Below are 17,920 nucleotides of genomic sequence, written 5' to 3'. Positions count from 1 at the left end.
GGAGCAGTTCTGTATTGAGTTTTGTGGAGTTCTGTGTGAGCTCTGTGTTCTGTATGAACAAACATTTAGAGTCTGTTTATGCTAGTGCCTTGATTTAAATAGTCTCTTGTTTTATTTGTTTACCAATCCAAGTGTGTACCAATCAATAAATTTTAGTTCTCTTGTTTTTGAAATCCATTCCTGTCTGTGTGACTCATTATAGGGAATGGTTGGTGGCAGTCTACCTGAAGTGTGAGAGAGTGTTGATATAGTGTAACAGGACTCTTTGGTGAAATAGAGAAGGAGGTTGTTACACTGTCTTTTTTAATGACTCATTAATTGTTTGGTTAGAGAAGTACTATGACTTTTTACCAGTGGTTAATTGTGCGAGCTTTTGTTTTCAGGATCAAAAGCGTGGGATCCTTAGTGACAAGGCTAGGTCTTTGATGCCAAGATGCATCAGGTGCTGGGGATCAGTGTCTGTAGTCCGGTCCCAAGGAGGGGCCTTGTTGTTGGATACAGAGAGAAGACTGTTTTTGGCGGAGGGGGGGTGCAAGAACATGCACTGTGGCACTTATGATGAGACTTTCAAACTGAAGCCTGATGCAAAAGAAAGTGTAGTGAAGTCGTGTTTTGTGGAGCTAATAATTTACTCCACTTTGGTTGCATAGGTGGAGAAGGCAAACAAGGGGATCTGCCTCCCACAATCATCAACAGCTTTATGTTTAGATAGTAGTGACTGCTTCAATGGTTTTGTAACCTTGCATCTCATAGTTGTAGGTGGTCAGCATGTTGACTGCTACCTTGATATCAATGACCACTTCAATACCAAGGGATTTCAATGGGATCATCCTTTTGGTTCTGATGATGTCAAATTAAATTTTCACCTTGATCTAGAATGATGTTGTTGCCTCAGTTCCAATGTTCTAGTAATGAGATCCTTGCCTCAGTTCCAGTGATCTGGAATGAAATCTAAAGGATTTTTGATGCCAAGACAGGAAAGATGTGACCACAAGAGGGTATCCTCTATAGAATCCAAAATGCTTTTTTGCTGGTAAGGCCTAGAAAGATGATGATCCCATTCAGGATCTGAAAACCATACAGAGGATAAAGGCTGGTCTTGGATCTTCTATTGGATAGTAGGATTTGCTTGGACTTTGATGAAGAATGGTCATGTCTGGCAGGTGAGTTAGAGGAAAGAGAGGAGATTTTTGAGACCCCACCCTGAAAGGAGGGTATTGGTTTTGAGCTATGAGTGGCAGCTGGTCATAACCTGTCAAGGGCTTTCTTAGCACGAATACCCCATTCTGATGGTTTGCTTGAAAGGGGTGTGAGAGCTCTGTTTTGAGCTTCCAATTCCAACTTGGAGTTGAGACAGGCCAAGAAATCTTGTTCTAACAGAGAAGCAACAGGAGGCAATTTTCGAGGAAGCTTTTGCAAATTAGTCTTTTCCATATGTCTAGGTGGTTCTGATTCCAATGTTTTTATTTCCTTTTTTTTTTTAGCAGGAGTTGGTTTTGGTCCTTTCAAAGTCAAGGTGAGCTCCAAAGATTCAACTGAGGGAGCTGTTGCTTGCCTATCCACTGGATCAGCCTAGCCTACTAGAATTTGCTCTGGAGGTGTAGCTGATTGGGGGACCTCTATAGCTGGCTTCTTACGTGCCATTTTGCTTATGGCAGAGGCTGGTGAAAGGATCGCTGTTGAAATAGTGTCTATCACCTAAAGCACTGGTTCTTAACCTTGGGTTACTCAGGAGTTTTGGACTGCAACTCCCAGAAGCCTTCACCACCAGCTGTCCTGACTGGGGTTTCTGGGAGTTGCAGTTCAAAAGCATCCGAGCAACAAAGGTTAAGAACCACTGACCTAAAGTGATTCTTCCCAAAGGCAGGACTGATGATTTTTGATAGCAACTTTGGTTAAGCTTTCACAAAACTGACCCTGTTGGGGCTGGTATCTTTCACCTAAACAAGACAGGCACTTTGAGTCATAGCTGAGTAGATGGCTCCTCAAGGACTTTAGTGGAGGTAGTGTTGGACTGGAGTGCCTCTATAAGAAACTGCTTGGAAGTTGTTTTATAAATAAATTCTATTGGAACCCAGGTGGTCTCTGGCCATGGTGCTGACCATGTACAAGAACTTTTTTCAAAGTTATAATTTCAAGGGGGACACAGCTGGTTTTTGATGGCTGCCTTGGGGAATTAATAACATAACTGGCATTTCTGCATTTGATGCACCTCACCCAGGCAATAAAGGCCTTTAAGAGTCTGTCAGTGAGGAAAACCTTACTGTTGTTGCAGTTGACACACTTCATAAATGGGCCTTGGGACCATAAAACACAGGAATGGCCATTAACTAATGACTATGACTACAATGAATGATAAATATAACTAACAATTTATTAATATATTTTTAGGATGGAGCTCATAAGGGAAAAGGTAGTCAAGGTAAGTATAACTACAGTGGTGCCTCGCTTAACGACATTAATTCATTCAAGCGAAATCGCTGTAGAGCGAAAACATCATAAAGCTACATTTAAAAGCCCATTGAAACGCACTGAAAACCTTTCAATGCATTCCAATCGGCCAAAAACTCACCGTCCAGTGAAGAATCCTCCATAGGGGCGGCCATTTTTCATGCCTGTGCAGCGAGGAATCTGTCCCTAAGCACAGCGGGGGGCCATTTTATTCAGCCGGTGGCCATTTTGAAACTCAACAATCAGCTGTTTTTGATCGTCGTAAAGCGAAAATCGGTTCCCGAAGCAGAGAACCAATCATCGCAAAGCGGTTTTTGCCCATTGGAATCATTTTGTGATCGCCGTCAAGCGGATTCATCATTAAACGGAGTAATCGTAAAGTGGGGCACGACTGTACAGTATATGCAAACTGTAGAAGGCCTGAGAAGCATATGCAAAGGCTCTAGAGAAGTTGGTCAGGTGTTCTCTCAGCAGCCTCAGAAAGAGAAGGGAGGATTAGATACAGGGTGGGGAGTATGTGTGGTGGAGGAGTGTTCTACTACTCTTTTTAGGTTCTAGAATGTTCCAAGGACATTTGCACAGGAGCAAAAAGAAATCATATGTGTGATTCACAAAGGCCACTTTCTCTTATACTTCGTTCACATAAGAATTTAGCTTCTCCACTTGTAATTAGGAGAATGTCTAAGTTAAGTATGGCAATAGAACATTGTCTAGGCCAGCTCAATTATGTGAAACACAACTTTTCATTAGCTGTACTCACTCCTTCCCAGATGTTAACCCTGAAGAGTCCTCTATTTGGATTTCAGGATTGGTATATCCAAGACTTCCTGTATAGAACTGTATTTCCTGAAACAAACATGAGTATTTTTAAATGTACAACCACGGCATCCTCACAAGTTAACGGCTCTCTTTCGCAATAAAACATAATGGCAAAATTCTGTTTTTATAACTGCCTTGACATATCAGGACAGTGAAGAAACATTTAGATTGTTTAGCGCAGGTACTTACCAATTTCAATATTATTATTCCAATAATGTTTTCAAAACAAAATTTTATCACATATGTAACCATTCTGCTGTGTTCAGCTGAAGATAATCTCTCCCCCCTTATCAACAAAAAACACGCTGATCACCTTATCTCCTGAAAAAAGACAAAAGCTGTTCACACAGCTATAAATACCCAACTATCCAACAAACAGCAACAGAGTATAGCCAGAGTTCTGACTCCAGTCCTCTGAAGATGCCGGCCATAGAGATTGGCGAAACGTCAGGAAGAACAACCTTCAGAGCACGGCCAAAGAACCTGAAAAACCCGCAACAACCATCAATATCACCTTGTTCAACTAAAAAGGGGATATCGCACACACACACACCCTGTCCAGTTTTAATATTTTTGAATCCTACAACTCCTTCCGACAGCTCATTTGTTCCAGCAATTCTACCTACATATCTTACAACTTTTAGCATTCAGATCCTAATTATGCTACTCTGTACAATCTGAACTGTCTCTAACCATGCAGCAGGCAGAGCACAGAAGCAAGGCTTCAGCATGTCACACTTTACTAAAATGCAACAAGTGACTTTTAGAATCTGGATTGTTTTCTTAGGATGATTTAACAGGTTTCATTTTCCAAGATAAATACTGGGTTGGATCCATATATGTACATACTTACTGCAGTATCACTCAGTTTGACGTGGTGAACAAAGTGACATACTAGGATTTAGGAGATCGTATGGATCATATGGATTCCATATTTCAGACATGGAAATTCACTGGGTGGATGGCACTGGTAAAATCACTCCTTAAATTTCTCATTTACTTTGAAAGCCACATTAGGGTTGCTGAAAGTCAGTTCTGACTTGGCAGCACATAACACAGAGCAGGCCAACTGGAATCAATGGGACAAGTTGATCACCAGAAATGTAAGTCCCCTTTTTTTCGTTTGGTTATGTTCGATATGTCTAAGTTGGATTCAGCCTGCTGTCAATGTATTTCAAAGGACGGACTGATTTAGGGAAGGAAATGTGGGGATGACTGAGAAAGATTTCAAATGAAATATTGAAGCAGGAGGTACAAAATTAGGCCTCTTGTGGGACATGATGAAAGCAATTCCAAGAGGAATGACAATAAGGGAATCCTGTAAACTGAAAAAAAATTAAGGAGATAAATGTGAAAAAACTGGAAAAAGAATTGAGAAATTTGGAAAGCAATTTTTAAAGAAAGAGATAGAAGGATATTGGCAGAAATTCAGGCAAAGAGAAAGGAACTAGAAAACTTAGAGACAGAAAAAGTTAAGAGGGATTTGATGTATATAAAGAGGATTTTTTGAATTTAGCAATAAATTGAATTTAGCAATAAATTATTAGCTAGAATGTGCAAAATTAGAGGATTAAAACACGATTGGGGTAATTAAACATAGAACAGGCAAGAGATGTAATATAATGAAAGATAAATTGAAGATTTTTCAAGAATTTTGTCAGAAATTATATAAAGGAAACAATGTACTGAAAGAGGATATAGAAAATTATATAAATGAGAATTTAAAAACTAAGTTATTGGAATGTGATAAAAAATATTAGAAGAGATTAAAGAAGAAGAAATTGCTGGAATTATTAATAAACTGAGAAATGGTAAAACACCAGGGCCTGTCGAATGGGTCCAGAATATTATAAACATCTTAGTTCCATTTTGATACCGAAGCTAAACATGTATTATAATAAAATATTGGAAGGAGAGACAATGCCACCTTCTTGGAAACATTAATTAACTATTCTTATTCCAAATCACTAGACATATTTCAGGCCTTTGATTGTGTGGAATGGACAACATTAAAGCTGTTTTTATAAAGATTTGGGGATTTGGTACAAGATTTATTTGGGTTATAGATAAATTATATTCAGATAATACTTCAGAAGTAATAGTGAATGATGGTTTAACAGAGTGAATTTTTCTAGGCCGAGGTACAAGACAAGGCTGTCCACTTTCACCAATATTGTTTTGCATGATTATAGAACTGTTAGCTAATGCAATAAGAAATGATGAATTAATTAAAGGATTAGGTAAAAATGATACAAGTAACATTAATTTATTTGCTGATGATTCATTATTAACCATTAAAAACCCATTAGAAAGTATGGATACAATTAAAAATCATTTAGAAAAATTTGGGAAATAACAGGATTAACTATTAACTGGCAAAAAACACAAATAATGGTGTTTAATTACAATAAATATGAACATTTGTAAATAAATATGGTTTCAAAATGTGTAATTATATTAAATATTTAGGTATAAATATAGTTAAAGTGACTCGAAAATCAAAGAAACAAAATTTTAACAAATTAAAAAGTGATATTAAAGATAAATTGCAACTACTGTGGTTTGGGAGAATCATTATGATCAAAATGAAAATATTACCAAAAATTTCTTTTTTATTCAGGATGCTCCCAATACAATTAGAAGATAAAGATTTTAGGTATTGGCAGAGATTAATTAATGGATTTTGTAATCAAGGTTAAAAAATCAAGAATAAATAAAAGATATTGGTATAAGGCTCAAAAATATGGAGGTTTAGGTATTCCTAATATAAAAAATTATTATATAGCGAATCAACTAAGATTTATTGGAGATATTGTATATAACAAAGGAAGGTTAATTTGGTGGGATATGGAATCCTCAGAAATCAATGGGAATATTGAAAAATATATGTTTAGTGTAGTAAAAAGAAATACAATAAATCAGGTGAACAACCCTTTTTAAGAAACATGTTAAATGTCTAGAACAGATATAAAAAGAAGTTATGTCCCTTTACTTCACCACTAAAATTAGTGACCGAAATAGAAAATTTCCCAGCAAACTTGAAGGGTTTAGTTAATTTGTTAAGGATAAAAAAGTTGCCAGATTGAAGGATTGGATGATTACAATGAGATTGAAGGATCAGATTATAGTTAAATCTCAAACAAATAAACTATCATGGTATAATTATATCCAATTAGATAGTTGGACAAATGAATGGTTGAAGAATAATGGCAAATGTAGAGAATGTACTAAGTATGAACAATTTCTATCATCACATGAAGACATACAGAAAGATGCTTTGAGGAAGGGAGCAGTAAGTAGAATTTATAACCTAATTTTGGAACAAGAGGAAAAAGAGACTGAAATAGAAGCTTTGAAATCAATTTGGGAACATGATTTAAAGACAGAAATTAAAACAGAGGATTGGACAAAAATTTGGACGATGAGAGTTTTAAGATTAATGACGGTGAGAATAAAGGGGGAAAAATTAAAATTAGTTTAAGATGGTACATGTCTCTGGTGAAATTGAACATAATAAATTCAGACTATTCTAAGGCCTGTTCGAAATGTGATGAAGAAATTAGCACTTATCATATGTGGTGGGAATGTAAATTGATTCAGAAATTTTGGAAATTGATTTTTAAGGAAATATGTGATATATTTGGAAAAGATATCAAACTTCATTCTAAAATTGCTTTGCTGTCAATTTTTGATAAGACATAATGATTATTGCTCAAAGGAATTGATTTCTAATTTTATGACAACTGCTAGAATATTAATAGCTAGATTCTGGAAAGATAAAAATGATATTGAATTAGAAGACTGATATAACGAAGTATGGGACATTGCGTTAAATGATAAATTGACTACTGAACTTAAGATGAAAAGAGGGGAAATAAGTTTAAATATTTTTATGCTATTTGGGGTAGATTTATTGAATTTGTATTGGTCAAAGGAAAGGGAAAGCCTCTAAGCAACAATCAATACAATTTTGGAAAGGAGGTTGGTAATAAAAGTACTGTATTGCTCCAAAGGGTCCTGTGGGTATTGGGGTGCACTGTTTTAGATTGCATTAGTAAGTGTTTTGTATTCTTGTATTTGCTTTGGGAATTTTAAAAAATAAAATTAAAAACAGACAAAAGACAAAAGCAAAAATGGTTTCCCCAGCAAAAGAACCTCATAAATTACCACTCCTCAAATCGTCCAGCTGCAGCAATTCAACTTTTAAATAGACCATTTCTAAAATGATGAAACAACCATCAATCAAAAGTAGAGACATCTGGACTCTTCTGATTTCGTATTTTAATTGTTTTGCAATTTTGGTAATTTGTACAGCCTCTGGAGGGTTTTGGGGGCAGGGGGAGGGGATTAGTCCTTGAACCTAAGGAAGTTGCTCCCTGTGTGCATCCACACACATGACATAGCAGAAATGTGCAATCCACTGGGACAAAGAGGAAAAACTAAATTATCCAGTATACAATTTGTTAATCTCAAAACCTCAGTGGCTGCCAGTCGCAACAGCACCATATATTTTAAAGGCATTCTCCCATAGGTTGAAAAAAAGAAGAAAATGTGGAAACTGCACATAATACAACACAGAAATGCATGACTTAGTTGACTGTATGAAACGAAACAGTGTAAAAATAAGTGTAATTTTTCTTAATTATTATAATTTAGTTGTAAAATCTGCAGAATTGTTTATGAAATACATGTAGGTGCACGAATGAGAAACTTGATTTAAACCTAAATCACGCTTTAAATCAAGTGGGTGCAAACTGATGTCCTTCACAGATGTTTTTCACCTGCAATTCCCATCAGCCCTAGTCAGTACAGTTGATAGTAAAAAGTTTTAAAAATGAAGCAACATCTATATGACCACACTTTGCCTATTCTTGGTTCCAATCAATCCACTGTAGTCAGGCACCAAAAGAAACCTGGTAGACCTAGTCAGGGCTTGAGGGAAAAGAAGGAAACAAAAGGAGATCTGTACCTCCACTCAACTTTGAAAACCATTATCATCAAAAGCCTCTGAAAGACCACATCCCTTACCCTTTTGATCCACAAATTTGAGCTCCTTTCATATGGCTGAGTAAAGAGGAGTAAGCAGCTCTTGTCATTGGGAAATGCCATGCAACATAGTATTGATTCAGCTCTGAATCTATTTTTCTCCTCTGACCACAGGAGCTAGAAAGGTGACTTCATACAAATGAAAGGTGACTATCGGGTTCTCAAAATCAAACAGTTTTCCAATAAATGGCAGACAATGTTGATATACGCAGAAAGAATTCGTGAAAAGTGTAGGGTGTGTGATATAGCCATATTGCACCAAACAACAATGGTTAATTTTTTAAAAACCATAGTAATATAGTAGAGACTGTACCTGAGGAGGAACTCTGAATGGGACTCTTACCTGAATCGGCCTCACTTGGGGAGGGCAAGATTCTGGCTGCTTGTCAGGATCCTTTATCTCCTGTGGGGGACGCCGTTGCACAATGTATTCATAGGTGGTCATTCTATGCCACACTAAACACAGATGAAAGAAGAGTAATTAAGGCAAAGGGCAGAAACTTCAACAAGTGAACAAAGCAGCAATGGCAAAAAAGAAGAAAAGGAAAAAAGAAAGCTCCAAATAATTGTTTTGTGAATGATGCCAGCTTAGCTTCAGAAAAGGGTATCTACACTTACCCGGTTAATCAATAAGTGTGTTCCAGTCATGATTTAGCCTTCATTGGAAAGCTGTGCCCATGTTTCAAGGGCAAGGTAGCAATCCAGGCATAATGAATGGTTGGGCATCAGTGCTACTTCACTTGTTTGAAAATTAGGATACATATGCATTGTACTACTAGAAGGGGAAAAGCCCTTTAAAATGTCCTAAATAAGACTGCACTGCATCTGAGGGAGATCATGGAATCATAGGAAAGTGAAGTTGGAAGGGGTCTACAAGGCCATCAAGTCCAACCCCCTGCTCAATGCAGGAATACAATCAAAGCATATCTGCCAGGTAATTATCCAAGTTTTTCTTGAATGCCTCCGGTGTTGGAGCGCTCACCAACTCCCGAGGCAACTGGTTCCACTGTCGTACTACTCTAACAGTTAGGAAGTTTATCCTAATATTCAACCGAAATCTGGCTTCCTTTAACTTGAGCCCATTGTTGCGTGTCCTGCACCTTGGGATGCTCGAGAACAAATCTTGCCCCTCCTCTGTATGACAGCCTTTCAAATATTTGAAAAGTGCTACCATATCACCCCTCAAGGCTAAACATGCCCAGTTCTTTCAGCCTTTCCTCATAAGGCTTGGTTTCCAGCCCCATGATCATCCTTGTCACACTCCTCTGAACCTGTTCCAATTTGTTAGCATCCTTCTTGAAGTGTGGTGTCCAGAATTGGACACAACACTCAAGGTGGGGCCTAACCAGTGCTGAATAGAGGGGGACTAGCACCTTGAGGGATTTCCTGAATCCCCTGAAAATAAGCCCTATCGTGTTTTTTTGAGCAAAAATTAATATAAGACCCTGTCTTATTTTCAGGAAAACACGGTATTTAGCTTGTGGTCTACAGCAATTCCAAGATCCTTCTTGCTTGTTATTCTGCTGAGACAGGTATCTCCAATCTTGTAACTGTGCAATTCGCTTCAGTTAACGTAATTTTTGGTTTACTAACCGAAAATCCATTGAAAATAATGTCTCAAGTTACAAATTTTTCAACAATACAAAGCAAGTTTGCATTGCACCGGGGAGGTTTATAGCGCCACACCCATGCATGCGCTCCTATGGGAAACCGCATTTCGGATTGCAAAATTTTCACATTACAAAATGTCCTGGAGAACACATTAAATTTATAAACTATGGTACGCCTGTATTGAAGAGTACTGGGCCCTGGACTGAGCTTTGGGGCACCCCACTTATTACCTCCTCCCAGTTAGAGAAGGACCAATTAATCATCACCCTTTGAGTACAATTCTGTACCCAATTGTGTATCCACCTGACACTTGATCTATTCAGCCCATACCTAGTTAGCTTGGTTATTAGGAGATCATGGGGCACTTTGTCAAAAAGATATACTGTACTATGTCTACAGCATTCCCTCTGTCTATCTCAGGGGTGTCCAACCTTTCACCTTCCCTGGGCCACATTAGAAGATGAAAATTTGGTTTGGGCCGCACATAAATTTGGTTTGGACCGCATGGGGGGGCAGCCCTAGCCATCCTCCGCAGCCCCGCTCCAAGCGCCCTTATCGGCAGCTGCGATCTCAGACAGCAGAGGCTGCCAGCTTCGACTCTGGTGGCTTTATGGGGCCTGGAGGGGGTCCACCTATTGACGGGGACGACGCAATGCAGTTACACAGCCCCCTTCCCCTCCCGCTCCTTCCTTCCTTCCTTCTCTCCCCCCCCTACCGTTGTGACGTGCCCCAGCCGCATTCCAGCCGCAAGTGCCAGCAGTGTAACTTGAAACTTTGGAATTTCTTTAAAAATAAAAAATTGCACTGGGCCGCATTTTGAGCCAACCTGGGCCGCATGTGGCCCTTGGGCCGCAGGTTGGGCAAGCCTGGTCTATCTGATCAAAAACGAGATCAAATTAGTTTGGCAGGATTTGTTCTTGACAAATCCGTGTTGGCTTCTAGTTATTATGCATTGTTTACTAGGTGCTTGCACAATGACTGTTTTACAATCTCTTCCAGAATTTTGCCTGGGACTGATGTCAGGCTGACTGGCCTGTAGTTCCCAGGTTCCTCTTTTTTGCCCTTTTTGAAGATAGCCTTCCTCCAGTCCTCTGGCACCTCACCCGTTTCCCATGATTTAGAAAAAACAATGGATAGCGGTCCTGAGAGTTCTTCAGCCAGTTCCTTCAGTACTCTCCGATGCAGTTCATCCAGCCGTGGAGATCTGAACTCATTCATTCAAGGTAGTAAGGTATTCCTTGACTATTTGTTTATCTCCAGCTGCATTCCTGTCCCCACCACCACTTGCACTTCCAATTTGTTTGTAAGTTCATAATCTGTTTTATGGGAAAAGACTGAACTAAAATAGGAATTGAGCACCTCTGCCTTTTCTTTGTCATCTGTTATCATTTTTCCATCTCCATTGCGGAGCTGTGCCACTATGCCTTTTGTTTATCTTTTGTTACTAACATACCCGAAGAATGCTTTTTTAATTGTTTTTAGTGTCTCTAAATAACCTCAGCTCTTTCTCAGCTTTTGCCTTCCTAATGCCATCCCCTGCATTTCCTTGTTACTTGTCTGCTACACATCCTTTATGGCCTGGCCTTCTTTCCACTTCCTGTACATGTCTTTTTTGGTTTTTAGGTCCTCCCTGACCTTTTTATGAAGCCACACTGGCCTTTGTGCCACCTTCCCCTTTTTTTCTTGATGGAATTGTTTGTAGTTGTGCCTTTAGAATTTCTTCTTTTAGAGGCTCCCACCCTTCTTGGTCTCCTTTTCTTGTTAGGATCTCCTTGCCATGGGACCTTCCTTATCCTTGTTCTGAGATTATTAAAATTGGCTTTTTAAAAATCCAGCAGAAGTGTGCAGCTACTCTGCTTTCGTTTCCTTTGAAATCAAGAATTTTAGAAGGACACTGTCACTCTCACCTAGAGTTCCCCTTACTGCCACTTCCCCCACCAAGTCATCTCTGTTGGTCAGAATCAAGTCAAGAATAGCAAATTCTCTAGTTTTTCTCCACTTTTTATAGAAGAAAATTATCAGACACACAAGCCAGGAATTTCTTGGAAGGGCCATATTTGGCAGAATTTGCCTCCCAACATATATCTGGATAACTGAAATCTCCCAACACTACTATGTTGTGTCTCTGAAAACCTTGCAATTTGTTTTTCAAAAGTCTCGTCTGCTTCCTCACTTTGATTGGGTGATTGGTAGTAGATGCCAAATACCAAGTTCCTTTTCTTTTTTGCCCCAACTAGGTTGATCCAGATGCTCTTGATGGGACAGCCAATCTGCTCCTCCAGTATTTCTGTGCAGGAATGTATATTTTTGACATATACTGCAACTCTACCTCCCTTTTTTATTATCTCTGTTCTTTTGGATCAGTTTATATCCCTTAATTGCTGTATTCTAGTCATGGGAGTCATCCCACCAAGTTTCAGTTAATCCTATCAAGTCATACCCTCCTGAATTAAAATTTTGAGTTCTTCTTGTTTGTTTCCCCTACTCCTGGCATTCATATACAGACCCTGGAGGGTGTGTGATTTATGGCCTGTTTGTCTTTGTACATTTTTGTAAATGTTGTTGTTGTTGCTGCTGCTGTTGCTGCCGCCACTGCCGTTTTAATCAGTTTGGCCCATTCCTCTTATTGTGTGTAAAGCTTCTTATTTTGTGCTTGTGTCTCCCTCCCCCTTCTAATTCAGCTTAAAACCCTCCTGATGAAGTTCTTCATGCTATGGGCAAACACATTCTTTCCAGTCCTTGTTAGATGCAAGCCATCTCTTGCTAGCAGTCATGAGACCCACTTCATAAGCCTGGGCTGAGAACAACTGCCTTTTAGGTCCTATGCATCTCGGAAGCTATGACCTCTATCATGGGTACCACAATGATCTGACAAGATGCCATGATCAATCAAATCAATTATGTCATTTTGAAAACTGGTACAGTACTTAAATATGCTTGCTTTCATTTTCTTTCTCCTCTTTGTATTATGCCTTATTATATGACAAACCAAATCCCTAGGGAATAGGGACTGCCTTTTTAATTATTTCCTTTAATTTCTGTACAACATTTAGAAAACTCTAGGCACTTTATAAAATATACTAATAACTATGATTAGAAGAAAGGAGATATAAATTTATTCAGAATTTGAGGCCTCTGGAAAATCTAATACTCGTATGGCAAAGCCATGAAACTGAGTTATGAATCTGGAAGTTCCCTATACAAATCTCACCTCTGCAATGGGCTCATGGTGTGGTAACAGATAAACCACACTCAGTCTTAGTTCCTAAACCCACTCAGCTATAATAGGACATAAACACTGAGCTACTTTATAGATAGTACTGGCCCTGGCTTTTAAACACAAATCAAAAATTACCATTATTAGCAGTATTGTTATTATTTAGCACAGAACTAGGGTGGAAAATAAGGAGAAAGAAGATTACAAAGCCAGAAATTTCAAACAATATGCCAGACTTCCAGCTGCTTCTGTATAAAAGGCCTAAATCCTGTTGTGTAGCAGTGCTTGCATAACTTGAAGCTGCACAAGCTGTTGCAAATTTTGAATTGAAGCAGAAACTGTATCCATGAAACAATTACATAGATACAGTTGTGAGGTCAGTCCCACAATCATATATGCAGACTGCACTGGTGTAACTCTTATGAACCTCCACAGGCATAAAGACAGACTGTGCCAAATACAACAGAATATCAACCATTGTGCAGAAGTAGTGGGGATGCTAATTAATTTGAACAGCAATACCTCTCTAAGCTCCTATGAGAGGAAGCAGGAGAATACACTGAACAAATAATATAAAAATGCAAACAAAATAAGATACATACTGAGATAAATGTGGAAGATCAGCAGATGGCCCAAAAGGATCAGAGTCACCAGTCCCAAGAGAATCAGGACCCCAGCCAATACCAAAATGGCTGCTGCTTGAGTCTCAATGGGAGCAGCAGGAAGGAACACAAACCACAAGTCTGTCTGATTCTTCAAGCCTACAAAACAGAAAAGTATTAAAAAGTGAAAAATTGAGCTTAACTACAAATGTACCCCCTAATTAAGAGGGCCACAGTGGACATAGGAGAAACACTGCAGCAATGATATTCACCATGCAGTTTAGATAAATACCTTCAAAGTGCTGGTCAGTGCGCAACTTCATGGGATTAAGGAAAAACTCCACAAAGACATAGGAAGCGATGAGCAGGATTAGGAGAAGACCACAGATGGCAGATATCACACTATTCAGGAAGAGCCTGCCAAGGAAGCATAAGAGTTCTTAACATAGGAGTAGGCAATTATCCATCCCTTTCTCGGTCAACCAGAGAACATACCATCCTCCTATATGGAAACCACAGATGACCTGAAGGACACTTGCTTGGTTTTGAGTCACTAAAAATAATGCACACCATGTTTTAGAAATTCAGATGTATTTATTTATTTATTTATTTGATTTATATCCTGCCCATCTGGTATATTCTACCACTCTATACTGGACACTTTGGAGCTGTACCCTCTTGTGTCCAATTTTCTTAATATTTTAAAAAAGAATTGTGATGATAAGGGGCCCTGGGTATTGAAGAGTCTTCCTCCTAGAAGATGGCAAAATTGTCCCCACAGCCGAGAGGGCACAAAGATACTTTTTGAGAAAAAAAATCTTTACCCCCTAAATAAACAAAAACAAGCAAGCAAACAAACAAATAGGGAATGTGAGGAGTATGAGGGGTAAGAATTGCCCTGTGGACTGGATGTTGCCCACTCTTACTTTACGGTTTTCTTGAAGTAGCGTATGTACAATATTGACTGAGACCTTACATGTATTCCCTGATCTATGCAGAACCTAGAAAGTCAAAAGGAGTGATGGTGTGCAAATTATTATTCCAAGCACATTGTAAAACAAGATACAGGGATGTTCCACAGTCCCACAGTAACTTGCTTATAATAGTATGATGAAAGCCATGATCCATACCAATAGTTTCTTTGTCCTACACAGTTGTTGAGCCACACGCAGTGATGGTCAAATCCACAAACACACTTATTGCAGGTCCCACAGTGCTTCGATTTGGAACTCCTAACAAGAAAAAAGGATGGTCATGCTACTGCAGATTATTTAAAAAGCAGTACAGAGGCTATAATAGCCCACACCTGTTTCTTTAACTCAAACCCAGGCACAAGTATCTCAAAGAGGAACTTGGCAAAAGTTGTCTTTTTTGTACAAATCTCAAAATTTCCCAGCCAAATAGCTACATTGGCCATGGTATTCTGGGAGTTGTAGCACAAAAACATAGCTCTATCAAACTCACAACAAAACACTATGCAGAGAAGATTAGGAAGAATGTTCTGCTCTAGTCAAGACATTCTGCACACTTGCATGTTTGGTTGCCTTCCCAGACTACAAACACAAATAAATCCAACTCACAGACAAGTGAACTGCACAAGAACACAGCAGGCAAAAGAAATGCAGAATGCAAGACTGAAGTTACATTAATCAGAGCCATGATAATATTTATACAGTGGTGCCTCACTTAACGAGCGCCCCGTTTAACGACAAATCCGCATAGCGATGAAGATTTTGCAATAGCTTTTGTGATCGCATTGCTATATTCCCTATGGGGAAAAATCGCTTTGCGATTATTGCTTCACCTCGATTATCGCAAACGCCCCATTTTCGCGCAGCTGATCGGCGGGGCCGCACGATCTTTGCAAAGGCCCGCCGATCAGCTGTGCGAAAACGGGGCATTTGCGATGATCGGGGGAAGCGATCGTCGCAAACGCCCCATTTTTGCACAGCTGATCGGTGGGCCTTTGCAAAGATCATGCGGCCGCGCCGATGAGCTGTGCGAAAATTGGGCGTTTGCAACAATCGCTTCCCCCCCATCATCGCAAACACCCCGCTTTCGCACAGCTGATTGGCAGCTCCAAAATGGCCACTGGAAAAAAAAATGGCGACCGCTGTTTTGCCTCGCTTTAGAGGCACCGAAAATGGCCGCCCCTATGAAGGATCTTCACATAAGGTCAGTTTTTAAGCCCATAGGAACGCATTAAACACATTTTAATGCATTTCTATGGGCTTTTAAAACTTGCTTAGCGACGAAATCTCTTAACGTCACTAAGCGAGGCACCACTGTATGTCTAACTAGAACAGAGGATACAGTTGAAAAAAAAAGACTGCACTGCTAACAAAGTTGTTTAACAGATTGCAAAGTGGCTATTTAATTTATATGTCCACCGTACACAATCTTGACTGCTCAAAATACAATTGAACAATGGTGAAATCTTGTTTCACAACTATTGCACAAGCTGTGTGCTTCATTTGATCTCTCCAATTTTCTCTGCCTGTTCATGAGATGATTTAGAGCCATAAATCGTTAGAACAAAAAAATAAGAGCAAGGCTAAAGTGTACTTACACATCAACATCACAGATATGACAGTGGCGGTTTTCAATAACATGAGCATGTTGGCTCCGACTGAATGTGGTGAGAGGCCCCTGGTAATTCTTCTGTCGCACACTGTCATCAGCTGGGTCAATTGAAACTGCTGTCAGATGGACAATTAGATGGTAGAGGAAAAAAACTCCGGGACACTGATGTGGGCACAGTTAAGGATGATCTCTGCAGATCTATTGATTTTTCTCTTTCAAGTCCAATTTAAGTGTACATAGCATCAGTTAAAAGTTTCTCCATTTGAGAAAATGGTCACTTGCTTTTGCCACCAACTTCATTAAAGATCCAAATCATTATTCTTTCATAAGGACAAATTGTAAAATTAACAAATAATGTGTACAGTCATAAAAAAGAAGTACTCTCATAACAAAAAGGCTGGACTATTACTGTATAAAAATATTACATATATATTTTAGGTGTGCATAAAATCCTGCTCAAATGCAGTAATTTTAGGCCAGTATCCAGCTGTATTACACAGTCACAGAAGGGCTATTATTTAAAATCTCTCCAAGTCCAGCATGCTCCCCACTGCGTGCCCTATATCAGACTGGTTGCACAAACAGTTGTGTAATCAGACACACAACACAAGATCTGCCAAAAGAGGGAAAGCATATGGGATTGCTGTTACATTCTGAACCCCTACAAATGCAAGAAAACTAAGGACAAAGACAAGTGATAACAGAAATACTCCTTGCTGCTGGTTACCAGCAACTCTCCACCTGCCCAATGACTGCAGCAACCTCCTCATTGATTTGCAATACAACACCAAAAGATTAACCTTTTAATGGATACAATGTACCCAGCAGGAACCCAGTGAACAGGGAGGAGTGGCACAAGGATGCCAAAGCCAATCACTGCATACAAGAGAAACAGCAGCCAGGTCACAAACTGGAAAGGATGTGGAGGCCAACTCCAGCCATTTCTCCGGGCACACTGGAAATGGACCTCAAGAGTTGTCTCGTCATTCTTTTCCGGTGCTGTCTTGTTAGGAGGTTTATTGCAAATGTTCATCTATGACAGGCAGAAAAGAAAATCAATCTTTAGTTAAAGGAGAGTAGCTGAAAAAAAATGTTTATCAGGAAGAGCTGGAAAAGACAAATTTACTGCACCAAACCTCTTGCACAGAAAGCATTCTGTGCAGAAGAACTCTCTCTGAAGACCACAGAGGTAGTAGAGTCTTGAACCGTGTTTCCCTGAAAATCTTTGCTCCAAAAAAAGCAGTAGGGCTTATTTTCAGGGGATCTTTTATTTTTCATGTATAACCATCTACATTTATTCAAATACAGTCATGTCATCTTCTGGTTGCTGCACAATGGTGGAAGACAGGGTTTCACTTATCTGGGGCTTATTTTGGGGGTAGGGCTTATATTACAAGCATCCTGAAATATCATACTAGGGCTTATTTTCAGGTTAAGTCTCATTTTCCGGGAAATACGGTATTATAAGCTGCATGAGGCAGAGACAGAAATGAAATGAAATATTGCCATCAGTTTCCACAGTGTGTACCCTCAGCATAATAAAGTCTCTCTTCCCATGCAGCCTAAGAAATCCACTCGTACATGCTTTGTC

At 39.3% G+C, this 17,920-nt stretch overlaps 1 protein-coding gene across 6 annotated transcripts in view; it reads right to left on the bottom strand.

Annotated features, from left to right (window-relative positions):
- Nucleotides 1-17,920, bottom strand: part of ZDHHC1 (zDHHC palmitoyltransferase 1) — a 36,451-nt gene that overhangs the window by 15,062 nt on the left and 3,469 nt on the right. For all 6 annotated transcript variants that reach the window (XM_072980393.2, XM_020810993.3, XM_072980395.2 and 3 more), the window contains 7 exons: nt 17,144-17,362; nt 16,316-16,491; nt 14,877-14,978; nt 14,039-14,163; nt 13,747-13,905; nt 8,660-8,772; nt 3,212-3,297 (listed from right to left, as the gene is read on the bottom strand). In XM_072980393.2, the coding sequence (XP_072836494.2) occupies nt 3,212-3,297; nt 8,660-8,772; nt 13,747-13,905; nt 14,039-14,163; nt 14,877-14,978; nt 16,316-16,491; nt 17,144-17,362 (980 nt within the window). The remainder of the gene's footprint in view (nt 1-3,211; nt 3,298-8,659; nt 8,773-13,746; nt 13,906-14,038; nt 14,164-14,876; nt 14,979-16,315; nt 16,492-17,143; nt 17,363-17,920) is intronic.

The sequence above is a fragment of the Pogona vitticeps genome, chromosome 10 (genome assembly GCF_051106095.1).
Source record: "Pogona vitticeps strain Pit_001003342236 chromosome 10, PviZW2.1, whole genome shotgun sequence".
Classification (NCBI taxonomy): domain Eukaryota; kingdom Metazoa; phylum Chordata; class Lepidosauria; order Squamata; family Agamidae; genus Pogona; species Pogona vitticeps.
This window is presented reverse-complemented; position numbering and strand designations above follow the sequence as displayed.